Here is a 14,609-nt window from a genome sequence, read left to right as displayed (position 1 = left end):
CAATATTTAAGCTCCTTCTCACTATGTTCGGCCGCACTTTATTTGCCTGGGTGCGGCCGTCGCCCGAAGCGCCCGTCGCCGAAAGCACCTGGAACCCCACCAGCCTGGAGATGCAAGAGCCACGCCGCATAGCAGCTTCGGCAAACAATGAGCTGATCACCGAGCAACCGGTAGGCCATTCTGAGTATCGAGTAACCATTCGTGACTAATGTAAATAGCGCATGGGCGAGCCAATGGTCCGACTACGAGGCGGGGGCGAAGGAGAGGACGTTTGTTGTGGACTGTTAGTGACTGGCCCCTGATTTGAGACGATGGTTCTACTTGCTGACAATAGAGACAGGTGTGCGGGTGTGAGCTGTTTCGAATGCTTCTCGTGCTGCGACTGCTGCTGCGACTGTTGCGACTGCTGCGGGGGTGGGGGAGGTCCCGGAGGCCCGCCCGGCCCGGGTCCGTGACCATGGCCTTATAAAAATGTCTAACTTGTACTGTCCGCTAGTCTGAGCGTATGTACTTCCGAATTTCAATCAGTTGCATTATCTAGTAACAGTTCTGCATTGGAGGTAGAACTGATATCAGGGTAGAATTATAAGCATGAAGAGTGAGTGACCAGGTCCAGAATGGCCCACAGAGGTTGGAGGTCTTTGCTGTGGGCTTGCGTGAAATTCCAGAAGTTGTCACCGGGGATATCAACAAAGTAGATTTGATTTAGCCAACGCTGCCAGCGAAGGGGATGCGTCGTCACCGTCATTGTCAACGTTTTCTGCCTCGTCTCCAAAGGGCGGATTGTCCACCTCGGGGCCGACGATCCTGAATTCGCAAACAGGGCGACCCGCGAGCCACTTGTAGAGCAGCACCGTACATTGGTTCTGCAGCGCGTCGGCAATCTGTCGAGTGCGTGAACTCTCCATTACAATCTGTTGATCGCGAGCCTTGTCGACCATCTTTCCAGATGAAGCGTTGGGACGTTTCTCGACGGACATTGTGACAGTCAGTCTGAGCAGTGGTTGCGGTCTGATGTTCTCTTGTACCGGATCAGGAGACTGGGGTGATCAAGGTGCACGAGGATGAGACAGAGAAATTGAACTCGCGGAGGGTTCGAACTGCTGTATTTATACCCTCGCTATGACTCTTGTCGCACAGCGTCTCCAGAGATCCAAGGGTCAGCCTAGCGAAAGATATCGCTACTCGAGACGAGTAGACAAGGGCATTTCAGAACTTACAAACAAAGCGGCATTGCGACAGCGCCCTTTATCCATTCCACGGGAGAAAGGACTATCATGAGCGATGCTACCATGGATACAGTCACAAGAAGTCTTGGCCGACCGGACTGCAAGAAAGCTTGTACGCATTGATGCTTGCTTAACATAGATCGCTGTAGAAGATTTGCGCCTTCTTCACAATCAATGAGTCGAGATAATGCTTGGCCCTTCGCATTGGACAATCTCGCATAGTTAGCCATCAGATGAGATAAGTTAATAAGTTAACTAGATTACCTACAGTAACTACTTGGTAACTACCTGAATGAACAACTTAGCTTTGTACGCGGAGGCTGACTCAGCGGGATCTTGGTGTTTGCACTGTTTAGCGAGGCCTCAATAATGACATGTAGTTAACGTTAGTTATTCGGATTCTGCAGGCTTGGCCGAGCTTCCCTACCAATTAGTCGGTGTTCGTATCACATGATTACATCTGCCATGCACTGATGTACCTTGGGTGTTGAGAGCCCATTTTTTCGGCCTCTGCCAGCAGGTAGGAAATGTGCTCGACTCGGCATTAATTCCACGTATTTACCGACGTGAGATGTGAGGAAGGGAAGGAAAAACACGAAACTAATCTCTGAGAGTGTGCACAACTAGTAGGAACTGTACCTATTGACTAAATCACCGAGTCTAGTGGCGATGGATAGGCTGTGAGCTTAATCCCCTTCTTTGGGGAAGCTCGCGATGGCAAGTATAGGGTTGCTGGATTGCGTCGTAATCGTCTTTCGTGGCCGGTTAGAAAGTAGGTTGTTCGTTCGACATTCGTATAATCGCGCGCATTGCCGCAGAAGGAAGAAAGAAGGGGACTGGAGCAATCATCTTTGTGTTTCTGCAAAACGAGGCGACCAGATGGGCCTAGGCAGCTTGGAGTTGTTGCGAGGAGCGGCCAAGAGTGATTGCTCACCCTGACTCACGATGCCCTGCCTCTCTGATTAGCCAAAGTTAGCTCATTTGTCTCAGTTCGTTTGACGAGACGCACAAACCAGCTGTGTCAGTCATTGCCCCTCCCTCCTCAACAGGGTTCTGTCAACTCTGCTCATCCCATCACCAAGATACACTCTCATCCAAGTTTCCACCTTGGATTAAAAGCCTCCTGCTTCGCTTCCTGTCAGCTCTGCCTCCTTTTCTCTCTGTTATCAGTTTCCATCACCTTTCGAGCTTTTCCATTGAAAGAATTTTCGAATCCTCCTCCAGTACCTTCTTCCTGTTATCATTTATCATGAAGGGCCTTTCTATTGTTAGTTTGACGGGCGACATCGTCCAGTTCGTCGAAATTGGGGTCAAGGGGTTGATCCTTGGGGTCAAGATCTACGTAAATGGGACAACGACTGTGAATGAGGACTATAGAGAACTGAACGACCAATTTAGCGCGGCCGTGACGCAGCTCAGGGGTCGTGGAGAGGTCAATGACTTTGAACTCGAGCGTCTGTGCCAGGAATGCCTCTCAGAGTCCAGCAAGCTCGAGCAGATCCTAAATGGGCTGAGAGACCTCTCAGCCCATTTAGGATCTGCTCGAGCACAAAGAGAACAAGTTCGAGAAGATCTTCGCGACCTTGTATAGGGAAGGTGAGATCACAAACCTCAGAAAGAAGCTTTATGAGCTTGAAAGCCGGCTGCATCTTCTCATCAGGTAAGAGACTAGCTACACGATATGTTGCAGCTGTCGAGAGACAATACTGATGCCTTCCTGTCTTTAGCTTGAGAGTCCACGAATCTGTTGATACCGTCAAGAAGCACCGCAGCAATCCACGAGTACACCCAGATCTGCAACGGTCGGTTCGAATTACATCTCGACAGCATCTCGAATGCAGTCTCAAAAATTTCTTGCGAGGTGTCTCATCTGCGCCGGCAGTTGCACGAAACGACAACTGCTATTGAACAGAAAGTGGACGAGAAGATGACTGCCATTGAATCCCAAGTGGGTGAACTGACGGCTGATGTCAATACCTACCAAATGCGCAATTGTGTCCTGGAGCGACTGGCATATGATGGCATGGGTTCTTGGTACGATAGGGTTGGCGCGGAATACAACCAGACCCTCGAGTGGTTGGTTGATGAAGCCGTCAAGCCTTGCAAGGAAAACCAACCTTGGTGTGAAAAGACGCGCAACGAGTTCATCGATTGGCTCAGGGAGGGCCAAGGAATCTTTCATATCACAGGCAAGCCCGGCTCCGGGAAATCAACCCTCATGAAATTTCTCTGCGAGTCACCGAAGCCTCGGAAGCATTTGAATGCTTGGGCTGGCCAAAAAAGTCTCGTGATAGGGAGATATTTTATTGGGAATGGGAAGCCTCCGCCAAGCGCGCCAACAGCCGGCAATGAACACAACCGGCAGGGGTTGAACCGGGGAGTTCTTCATTCTGTCCTCAATCAAGCACCTGAGTTCACTCTGGCAATATTCCCAGATCTGTCCAAACGCAGGGTCCAGCCGCTGACTGATACCGAAGTCAAGCAGGCTTTGGCCAGGTTCCGGAAGATGAGTCATTTTTACGACAACCACAAGCTCGTCATCTTTATTGACGGCTTGGATGAGTTCAAGGGTGACGACCGTAAGCTATGCCGCGACCTCATGAAATGGGTCTCTGATATGCCCGCCAACGTCAAGATCTGCGTGTCAAGCCGCGAGGAAATGGAATTCGATGAACAGCATCGGTTGTCCGGCACATTTTGGCTCCAGGATGTGAATTACACGGACATTCTTAGATTTGTGCGTCGCAGATTAAATGGTCACACTTGCTACCGGAATTGGAGCGACCACAATCGGCTAGATCTGGAAACATGCATCGTAAGAAAGGCAGAAGGGGTGTTCTTGTGGAGTCAGCTGATAATTGGAGAACTTGAGCGTGACATTGACGGCGACGCTAGACTGGATGAACTTAAGAGCCGGGTCAAGGAACTCCCTGGAGAGTTACCGGACCTGTTCCAGCACATTACAACCTCAATCCTGAAGAGCAGATCGAGATATGCATTTGCCTTGATGAAGATGGTCCTTGTGATGGGGACCCCGTGGCCATTGTCCAGCTTTTCCTTCTTGGCGGACTACCTTGAAGATCCGGATTTTGCCTATCTTCTAAGACTTGATACTGAAATTGATGGAGAGGAGGAGTTCCTTGCGCGACTTGAGCGGACCAAATCGCGTATCAATCGCCGATATCGGGGACTTCTGGAAGTATCGCACCGTCAAGTGACCCGTAAAACAACGGTCGCGTTCGCGCATCGATCAATCCCCGAATTCCTCATACAAGAGCCCACGTTCACTCAATACCAGGCGTTTCCTGATGGGTGGGATGTACTGGATGCGTTGAGCCAGATACTGCTGACCGACCTCACATGCCGTGCCACATACAGCAGATTACAGCGACGTACCTTGGAACAGTGGCGTCAGCCCGTCATGCTATCGTGTTCCACGCGAGAGGTCTCCTGCGAGACCACATGGACATTCCCGATTACGAATTTCTCGTTGTATATCCCTTGTCGAGATTTCTGGACCGATGTTAGAAAAGTCCATCAGCTTCTCAAGGCTCTGGGTAGACTAGATCAAACTCTGCGGCGGTCGGAGAAGATCGCCCGATTCCTGATTACAGTTGCTAGAGCCATTGAACACACTCTTCCGTCTGAATTCGACTTTCGATTGATCTTTTGGCGGAAAGCGTCACCAGTTCCTGTTCCGGATCCGGTGCTAAATCTAGGAGAGAAAAATCCAGAGGCCAGTGTGAGTGTCGAGGTACTGTTCCAAATCCTCGCTGCATGCAATGGGCTAATATGGCCCGAGGGTCTAGATGTTCTCGGGCAAAAGATTCCACTCAACACGCTAGCCTACAACGACATTATCGCAACGCAGGCAGAGGATTTCCACTTGACGTGGGGCCTCATTGCGAGTCTCAAGACCTTTCTGTCTCGAAATTTCTCACTAGCCAGTCCTGCCGACCTCGATGATGCGGTAAACCTTTCACATTGGAAATGCTTCCTGGCCGAGGCCTTAGCTTACACACCTGACTTTCCAAAGCTTCGGCGCCTCTTTCCTCTGTTCCATCTTTTCTTGCTATGCGGTGGTGACCCGCGTTTGAATTTCAAGATCAGGCTGGAAGCGCAGTCTAGCCGTGCGCAACGTCAGAGCAACCCGTCGCGTGGTGCGCTGGGCCTTGTGGCGGGGGCGAGCGATGAGAGCAAGGAAAACAGGTACCATTTCCGACAACCCAAACCTGTCGCTACTTTGGGAGCGCTCCGAGATAGGCTTGGAGACGAATTCTCTCTTGAAGAGGTTTTCAGATTACTGGTTCCACGGGAAGAAGCACCCACACTCCACGAACTAGTCGCCCTACGGCTGGCTGACCTTTCGCCACAAGAACAAGCATCGAGGATCGCAGAGCTGAAGCCACGTGTCGAACGGATGCTCACTGTTGAGGCTATCGAGGAAGCACTTCGTCTCTAGATGCCCGTGTGCTGTGGACTCCATCTTGTAGAGAATCCGTCAGTCAGCCTTGCATTCAGCACTAGCCATCAGGGCGGATGTTGCTGGACTTAGGGCTATATTTTCGGGGTGTCATTTTGTGCGTGTGGAGATACTCGTCAGCTGGAAACATGCTTCTTGGGTATCTTACATCTTGATTAGTGTTTGAGCTTAAAATAAATTGTTATTGTGTCCCTGATTCAGCGAAGACGATGTTTTTGCTCATTAGTAGTCTGGGGATGTCAAAGTATTTGTGTAAACTGATACAATATGTACATTCCGTCAACGGTCGGCATTGATTCGTGGCGGGTGGTGATTGGTATTCAATTTGTGCCTGAGGCTTTTAACCATCGATGCGACCGGCTCGTTTACTTGGCTGCTGCACTGAGAGGAGCCAGCAAGCGGTCCTAAAAGTGGTTCTATAATGATGTACAGTATTCTCTGGCTTGAGGGATCGACAATCCAGATTTCAAACAAAACCACAATCGTTGAGTTCCATCTGAAAGCATCCCACAACAAGATACCTACCCTGCTCTCCAAGTTATGAGAAAGAATCCAATTCCTCGTTATGATGCATTCTAGACGCCACATTTTGGGAACCATCCAGAAAGATTACAGACCCCCTCGAGGGTGTTTATCAACCCCCATACCTTGGACAGGAAATCAGAGCACATAGCGAAAGTTCGGATTCTCCTTGTCCGTCAGATCGTCAAAGGCCAACTCGTGATTCAGATCCGGCGCAGCTTGAGTCTTGAGACGGTTCCGGGCCAGCAGCAACAACCATGTGCCCGCCACCAGAGCACCATAAACACCGTAGATCACGATGTGCGCCAGAAATCCATGCAGGTATCGGGGAGCATCCGAGTTCTGGAAGACCTGCGGAGCCACCAGATTGCCAACCGCCCACCCGACGAAGATCATGGTCATGGTGATGCCTTTTTTGGTCTGTCCCCCGATGTTGCGTGTGACCAGAGAGATAATTAGGTTGCCCTCGGCTAGGAAGCATTGCGTGCAGTAGAAAGCGATGAGCATGCCCCCGCTGTTTGAGGAGGACGGCGTGACCACAAGGATGCAAATGGTGCCCGCGATGGCGGGGATTGTCCAGAGCTGTTCGAGCATTCCCATGTCAGTCAGACTTGAGAGACAACGGTGGCATAACTGGAAAGGTGCAGGCAAGACGGGAACGTACTAGCATAACCAAGCAAGTCTTCTGGATTCGCTGGGCAGTCCAAGCCGACCCAACCATGACACCGATCGTCCATGCACCTTGTGCGATATTCAGCAACTGTGTCTGGAGGAGCGTGAAGCCAAACTGTTCGATTATAAGGTTGGAAAATACACCCAGACCCCCGATGATGAAATTGGCCACCAGGATCATCAGCACACAGCACCACACAAAGGGATCAGTCAGAGCCTCCACCACCTGGTACTTCTTATACTCCTTGTTGGAAATTCCTGTCTCATTATCCCGCACACGTTCAATCATTAATGCTTTCTCCTCTTCAGTATAGCACTTGGCGGAGTAAGGTGAGTCGGGCAGGAAGAGACCGATGAAAAAGGACCAGACGCATGTTGCACATCCCAGAATGAGGAATAAAAGCTGCCAGTTGAAGATCGGCCCTCCCTGGAACTTGGATACACCGAAAGATAGCAAGCCACCAACCTTGACATGATCAGTTCCATATATCAGCTGCGCAAGATAATGTAACGTACCATGAGTTGCACTCCATACATGCAGTACCATATTGAGTTCAAGACAGACTGCTCCTCGCGCCGGTACCACATCGATGTCCTGGGTGGTTGTTAGCTCAGACCGAATGTCGATCATATGAGAACGGTGAGACTCTACAGCAACATCATTGCCGGTTGGACGCAACTCTCAAAGAACCCCAAAAGAAACCGTACTACCATAAGAGATGCGAAGTTGGTAGCTGCCGCTGAACAGGCCACGATGGCTCCCCAGATGAAAACGTTGATGGCTAGCATCTTCGCCAAAGGGAGTTTCTGTAGAAGGAAGTTTTGCGGGTACTCGCCCACAAGAATACCGAAATACAGGATTGAGCCTAGCCAAGAATACTAGGAAGAGTGTTCAGTAGATGTCATCGACGACGGCAACTGGCAAATCTGGAGTAGCCCTTACTTGTTGCCCGACCAAGTGAGTATCAGTCTTAATGCCCATGATGGACGCATAATTCAGTATGCCCTTGTCGAGGGATTGGAAAAAATAGGTAACAACTTGGATGACCAGAATTCGGCGAGTGATCTTCCAGAAGAGGCGGCTGTTGGTGGCAGGGGTGATCACAATGGCCAAGTTCGTTGCGTGCGGATCCAGCTTCTCCATACGGGTCGTATGGGCCGCCTTCTCATGAGTCGCGTCGAGATCCTCATGGTGGGCGAACTCTCCAGTGTCGACTTTCTTTGATGCGGACATGATAATGAGTGGCTGAGGATGGCCAAATGCCGCGATGGGAGGGGGCCATGTTGCGGCTATATAAATACGGCGACATCTGCTATCTCTGACCCATTTGCTAGCTAGTGTCTTGACTAATTAGTTCGTGACTTCAGTGCTGAGTCAGTATCCCTGAGTACTAGTACTTAGTAGTTAATTTACTAGGACGGTCAAAGCCCTCTGAGAGCACTACGAGAGCACTGATCGGAGGAGCGACCGGCAATTGCCCCGGTTGTCCGGTGTTGCTCAGGCTCGCCGCGATCTTGCCCTCCGTTTAGAATTGACGCATGGCGCCGCTCATGATTCACTCTCGGTTCCCTGACTGTACTGGTACTACTGGAATACCTTTGAGACGCCTGTCACGATTTTCCTGTATTTGGGGTAATCGGGGGATCCGAAGTGATGGAGCCTGAGACAGAAGTGGTTGATCAACAAACCTGGCAAACATGAATGGCGGCTGACATCTTCAATGGGACAATACGTGGTAAACTCAATAGTTTGTCTTCAAAGAATGATAGCTTTGTCCTCTTCTCCCTCAAACAACCTTCTTCTCTCTATCCGTCAGTATCACATTTCTTCTTCTCTTTTTTGTCTTACTTCTTGATTTTCATTCTCACAAAAAAGATCATTACCATATTTCTTGGCTTTAATGCGGGGATAATAACGGCGAACCTTGCCCCGATGGTCCCCATCTTCTCCACCTTTCGCCAGCCCCGGGAAAAGATATAGGAAGCGCCATATATCAGCCAATTCGACATACTACATTCATTCCGGCTCTAAATAAGGAGGCCTCAGGCAGAAATTTCCATACCACCGACCTCCCCATTCAGCACCTTCTTGCAATGCGTCCTAAGTTTGTTCAAATCTTCGTCAGTCAGCTCCTTTTTCAGGTAGCGACCGGACTCAAGAACCCGATTCTTCCAGAATGGAACCCAGATCCCTCGATCCTACTGGTTGGCAGCAACTATTATCTCGCAACCTCTTCTTCCGCATATTGGCCAAGTACGCCAATCTACACCTCCACGGATCTCGGTAATTGGACGTTGTACGCTCATGCATTCACGAGGCCCAGCCAAGTGCAAATGTACGGCGTCCCTACGGGAGCTGGTATGTACATACATGCTGAACCTCGTTTCATTCCTGCAGCGCCCGAGTCTTTTCTGCTGAGAAGTGTAGGTACTTGGGCCTTAACATTGTCATATATGAACGGACTGTACTACCTGGCATCCATGACACGATGGACCTATGACCCTGTTGCTCGTGCAGGGCCCCGCGTGATGTGGTCCGTGTCCGAGGATCTCAAGACGTGGAGTGACCCGATCTGGTCCGACTGCTGCGGAATTGATCCATCTATGTTCCAAGACCCGGTCTCCAAAAAGGGATACCTCAACCTGATAACGCCGAATAACGACGTTGACAGAATCTGGGGGATCTACCAGTGCGAGGTCGTCCTCAGCACCGGGCGATGTACGGGGCAGTATCGCTCCTTGTGGAATGGCACCATGACACACGATTCCTCTACGAGGCCCGAGAGCCAAGAAATGTTCTGGCGTGAGGGGTTCAATTATCTCTTGATTGCTAAAGGCAAGTCTACTTGAAGTAGCTCGACGAAGACCCGTAGCGCCCCTGGCAGCTAACCTGTCTTTGGAACGGGTGGAACCGATGATCTCCATCGGGCGACAATCGAGCGTTTATCGTCGCCTGAGGGTCCCTGGGAGTCGAACCCAAACAATCCAATCCTGTTCAACGGTCAGTACGGTTACAATAATCTGACGGTGCAGTCTACCGGCAACGGTACCATTTTCGACGCGCCGGACGGGTTATTTTATATTGCGGTACCTGGCACGCCGCAAGATCAATGAATCCTCTCCATTAGACAGAGAGACCATTTTATCCCCAGTCACTTGGTAGGATGGATGGCCAGTCGTGAACAGAGGGCAACCAGTGCTTCTAAGTGAGCCAATTAGCAATTTGAGCGAGAAAAATATTTTATATTCGCCGGCGCCAGCTTCGCGCTGTTTGCGACCGGGACTGGAAAGCCCTGGCCGCCCCATGCACCGGATGTTGGCTATGCGGAGGTCCAGGAAACGTATTTTGAGGAGAACATCCCGGACCACGCTTACTGGGATGTATGATTATTGCACGAATAATTCTGGTGTCTGCTTCTGACGCTTAATACTTCGGAGTTGGCAATATTTGTTGATAGTGGTTTAGGCCTCGACGCCTGCGGAAGAGCCTATAGCAATACATGAATCTGCCTCTGATCTGACCTAAATATATGTACTGTATCAATGCCCACAAGGTGACAGACAATATATCCGATGGGATCTCTAGCGTGAATCCGAACGGAACAGGACCGCTGTTGACTCATGCTAGAGATCATATATAGATACTTTTGGAAGATTACGAAAGAAAGAAGGAGGGTGGAGAAAGGGCAGGCATTGAACCAGAGGTGAGGTATAGTAGATACGGAGGAAGCTACCATTACCATGCTTCATGCTTGCCCAGGTATACAGTCTCCTATTCTAGCCCTACCCTCATTCCCAGTAATACATCAATAAGTAGGCCTACCTGTAGGCCTCTTACCAACTGATCCACGGCTGTAAATGTCTGTGAGTTGTAGTTAATGCATGCTACAAACACTATCTATAGATCTTTTGGGGTTTTCTTCTTGTTTTATTCGCTGTTCCACACTATATTTCAAGATGGGAACCCTTTATTCCAATCTTCAAGCAAGAGTGTACATCAGAGTGCCATACCCCAACTGGTCATACCCGCCACTTGTGGTTCCATAGTCACCGCCACCGCCCTCCGCACCAGAACCATCTTGCACGACCATGTTGCGATAAGCTTCAGTATAGGTGACATTCAACCCCTTGAGAACCCCGTAGTGGTTGTAGAAGAGCTCCCAGATGGGCCGGATATCGCCGCGGCTGCTATTGCTGATCACCGTCTGGTTCACGTCGTCGCTGTTATCGTATGTCGTGTAGGGGACATCGTAGCCCAGGTTGTACTTGGCTACGTATTCAGCGCTAGATTATTTCCCGTTAGCCAGAAGAACAAGAATGATATGATAGCCCGTGGGGGGCGGGAAAAGGGGAATGGGGCTGGTGACGCACCCTGCCAGAATTCGGTTATCCAGATATCCAAAGAGATCGGTTCCCTGATTGTACGCCGTCTGCGCGATAGGGCCGAGGAGGGCGAAATCCAACATGGAATGGCCCTGATCTCGCCCGGCCTCCTGGCCCTGCCCTAAAGTCTCCCCGCCCGCCTGGTACAGCTTCCAGATCGCCGTCTCGATCTGCCCGTTCCCCGCGCCGGACTTGAAATACCCCAGCCCTTCGTTGTACATTGTCTGGTTATCGCTTAGAACGCCGATCGATAAGACAGAGGCGATGTTGCACAAATCCCAATTGGCCCAGTAATGGTCGACGGCGGCGCCGTGGTGATTCACCAAGAAATCATGGTTGATCGGGTAGAACACGTCGACCATCATGTCGACGAAGCGGGTGAGGTTGGCCGCGGGCCACCCGGAGTAGGTGCGCATCATCTCCGCGACATTGGCAAACTGATACCCGTAGATGCCCGCGGCCAGGTAGAGGTCGGTGGTGCCGGAGATGTTGGTCAGGGTGAAGCTCCATTCGTCGAGGATGTTCACCACCACATCCGCGTAGCTGGTGTTGCCGGTAACTTTCCAGTAGATGGCCATGGCGTAGGCTGCTGCAATGTCCCTGTACAAGGAAGGATAGTTCTCCGCGTGCACCCCATCCGCGCCCCGATAGACGGTCGTCTTGGGCGACGGGGTGTAATCCAGGTCGACGTTGGAGCTGTTGCTGAGCTTGTACCAGCCCGTCAGCCAGGGCTCCGTCTTGCTTGCAACCTTGTCCACGATGCGCGCAAAGTCCGAGGCCGAATGAAGGAGGCCCGGATGGGTGAATGTGGCGGCGGTACCGTGAGACGCTTCGCGGCTGGAGCCACAGGATGCTCCATGGTGGGAGGCTGATGCCACTCCCAGTGAAATCAAGGCAACCGGAAGCTTCAGCTTCATCGTTCTCGCAGACGTCAGACCTAGATCTGAATAACCGGACTCAAGTTTTGATTTTCTGGGTTGCTCGATGGCTTTAAGCTTGGTGAGTTTACAATCTCGAGTAAGGAAACTTAACCACCTCAATTCTATACATTCCCGAAAGAAAGGGGGCAGTGGAAATTATCCCGCGAGCTTGGTTTTGGTAGCAGATGAAACGGGCCGTTTCCTGGACGGGTGTGCAAAAAGCAGAGGAGGCTGCATTGTACTCTAGAATCCGAATTGACAGGGACTCACTGATCTCTTCTGCATTCAAGGTCAAAAAGGAGGAAGGATTAGGTGGGGACAGGGGCCGCGTGTGCTCGTCTCGGTGCAGCTGCCGCTACTTATCCCGAAGGGTCTCCTCTTGCCGACTACTGGGTACCAAGACCTTGAGGATCCGGGCACTCGCCGGGCCATTGAACGGCCCTTTTCCCATTGGATCTCCAACCCAATTGATCGTTAACCAGTTCCTGGATATTTTATATGTACAGACTGTCTACTCTGTAGTTGCCTTGTAAAGACGATCAACGCGCGACAGTGAATGTCAGTGGCATTATACCCGATCTCCAGCTCGGCAAAGTTGACGACCGGGCCGCTAGAGGATCCACTATTTAATCTACACGTTACAGACTGCAGTAAGACTTACCTGCGTCTGTTCTCGTGTGCTGATCACAAAAGCATGCTGGTAAGTTTGTGAAATGGCCCATCGCTTTCTCAAAGGCCCCCTCCCTGGCGTTTAGTAACAGGGTACTAATCGAGGGCAGTCAGATGACACCCAACAGAGATCCACAGGATCGACGCAAAAGCTCGAGGGCAGCCGGCAGTCGCCTCATATGAGCAGTGCTTTGCCCAAATCATTGACGGACATTCTCTTCTCCGAGTCAGTGGCCGCGAAGCTGTGGCATGTGGCGAGCAGGGCACTGGGAAAGGCAAGTCGCCAAGTTAGCCCTAGTACCGCGCGGGAAGAAGCAATTGCGGGTGTTGCGGCTGGCCTTTGCCTTACTGACTGCTTCAGCAGGCGGAACCACCCATCCTCTACCCAGAATATACCGGCCGAGATGGTGGGAGGTATGTTTATCGAAATCTGAGATTCTGGACTTCGGGATTCTTCCCCGGGTCTCTGTACCTGCTGCTCGAACGGCAAACCATGTACGACCACCGTCATGTCGACAGGAAAACCACCGGTCCCCACCATCTGCAACTCGAGTATCTGTGCCAATGGTGGACCATCAATCTGCACCAAAACGCCCTGCTGAGCACGACGCACGATCTGGGGTTCATGATCGCCCCTTGGGCAATCAAGGCCTGGGAGCTTCAGCAGGACGCGCGCGCATTCAGCACCCTCGTCGTCGCCGCCCACACGCTGGCGCGGCGGTTCTGTCCCCGAGTCCAGGCGATCCGGAGCTGGGACACGTGCATCACCAAACGGTATGCCTTCGAGGATCCATCTAAGGACTTTCTAGTTATCATCGACAACATGATCAACCTGGATATGCTCTTCTGGGTCGCGAAAGCGACAAACGATCACCGTCTATTCGACATCGCAGTCGCCCATGCCCGCACCACACAACAACATCACATCCGGCCCGATAAGTCCTCTTACCATGTGGTGAACTTCGACGACACGACCGCACAGCCGAAACAGAAATTCACCAACCAAGGATTCAAAGACGAGAGCTGCTGGTCGCGCGGCCAAGCATGGGGAATCCTGGGATTTGCGCAGGCGTTTTTCTGGACACGGGATCCAACTTTCTTGGCGACGGCACAGGCGCTCGCAGATTATTTCATTGAGCATATGCCTTCCGACGGAGTCCCATACTGGGACTTTGACGCTCCTGTCACAGCTGAGACGCCTCGCGATACATCGGCGGCTATGATAGCCTCGTGCGGCATGCTCTTACTTTATCGAGCTTTCCGGACACAGGGAATGGAGGAGCTTGCGGGGCGTTATTTACGAGCAGTCAGGCAGATTGTCCAAGGCACGCTGGCATCGTGCCTCAACCCTCCAACATTTCGCTTTGCCGTCTCACCCTCGGAGGAGGAGCTTGAGACGTATGAAGATGGAGCACCATCCGACCATCAGATGAAGCAAGAATCTGGCTTCTTGGTGGTTGATGACGGCACAGGGACAGGGGAGGCCCATCATCCGCCAAAAGAGACGATTCTTAACGGGGCGACCATCAACAACTATGAATTTGCGCCGCGACGGTGGGCAAGTCACGGACTGGTCTATGCGGACTATTACTTCATGCTCTTGGGTAATATGTTGCTTGAACTGGACTTAGTCGAGCCCGGGTTCTAGGATGGCAGCATCAGCCGTTTTATGTTCTTGTTGTAATGGAAAAGGGTTATAGAACGAGGCCGCAGTTTGACCATACTGGCTCG

General features: G+C 51.4%; 6 protein-coding genes across 6 annotated transcripts; 4 read left to right on the top strand and 2 right to left on the bottom strand.

Annotated features, from left to right (window-relative positions):
* Window positions 1-23: 23 nt before the first annotated feature.
* On the top strand, window positions 24-469 carry BO95DRAFT_468215 (uncharacterized protein; the record flags this gene model as incomplete). Its single annotated transcript, XM_025589352.1, has 3 exons — window positions 24-170; window positions 219-269; window positions 341-469. The coding sequence occupies 3 exons, from the start codon at window positions 24-26 to the stop codon at window positions 467-469; spliced, it is 327 nt and encodes a 108-aa protein (XP_025437550.1).
* A 2,744-nt stretch (window positions 470-3,213) lies between these two features.
* BO95DRAFT_374119 (uncharacterized protein) lies at window positions 3,214-4,587 on the top strand (the record flags this gene model as incomplete). Its single annotated transcript, XM_025583086.1, has 2 exons — window positions 3,214-3,668; window positions 3,741-4,587. Coding segments are annotated over 2 exons (1,302 nt in total), but the record flags the coding sequence as incomplete, so codon positions are not given.
* Window positions 4,588-6,372: 1,785 nt separating this feature from the next.
* BO95DRAFT_374129 (putative MFS transporter) lies at window positions 6,373-8,140 on the bottom strand (the record flags this gene model as incomplete). The annotated part of the gene is made up of 5 exons (XM_025583087.1): window positions 6,373-6,816; window positions 6,899-7,372; window positions 7,423-7,501; window positions 7,559-7,785; window positions 7,850-8,140. The coding sequence occupies 5 exons, from the start codon at window positions 8,138-8,140 to the stop codon at window positions 6,373-6,375; spliced, it is 1,515 nt and encodes a 504-aa protein (XP_025437548.1).
* Window positions 8,141-9,000: 860 nt separating this feature from the next.
* On the top strand, window positions 9,001-9,756 carry BO95DRAFT_456907 (beta-xylosidase; the record flags this gene model as incomplete). Its single annotated transcript, XM_025588440.1, has 2 exons — window positions 9,001-9,027; window positions 9,049-9,756. 2 exons carry the CDS (start codon window positions 9,001-9,003, stop codon window positions 9,754-9,756), a joined length of 735 nt encoding a protein of 244 aa, XP_025437547.1.
* Window positions 9,757-10,886: 1,130 nt separating this feature from the next.
* BO95DRAFT_507554 (putative GPI anchored protein) lies at window positions 10,887-12,206 on the bottom strand (the record flags this gene model as incomplete). The annotated part of the gene is made up of 2 exons (XM_025591260.1): window positions 10,887-11,190; window positions 11,278-12,206. 2 exons carry the CDS (start codon window positions 12,204-12,206, stop codon window positions 10,887-10,889), a joined length of 1,233 nt encoding a protein of 410 aa, XP_025437546.1.
* An 851-nt stretch (window positions 12,207-13,057) lies between these two features.
* BO95DRAFT_507549 (glycoside hydrolase family 88 protein) lies at window positions 13,058-14,526 on the top strand (the record flags this gene model as incomplete). Its single annotated transcript, XM_025591259.1, has 3 exons — window positions 13,058-13,153; window positions 13,243-13,373; window positions 13,398-14,526. The coding sequence occupies 3 exons, from the start codon at window positions 13,058-13,060 to the stop codon at window positions 14,524-14,526; spliced, it is 1,356 nt and encodes a 451-aa protein (XP_025437545.1).
* Between the last annotated feature and the right edge of the window lie 83 nt (window positions 14,527-14,609).

This window comes from Aspergillus brunneoviolaceus, assembly GCF_003184695.1.
Source record: "Aspergillus brunneoviolaceus CBS 621.78 unplaced genomic scaffold BO95scaffold_86, whole genome shotgun sequence".
NCBI lineage: Eukaryota > Fungi > Ascomycota > Eurotiomycetes > Eurotiales > Aspergillaceae > Aspergillus > Aspergillus brunneoviolaceus.
This window is presented reverse-complemented; position numbering and strand designations above follow the sequence as displayed.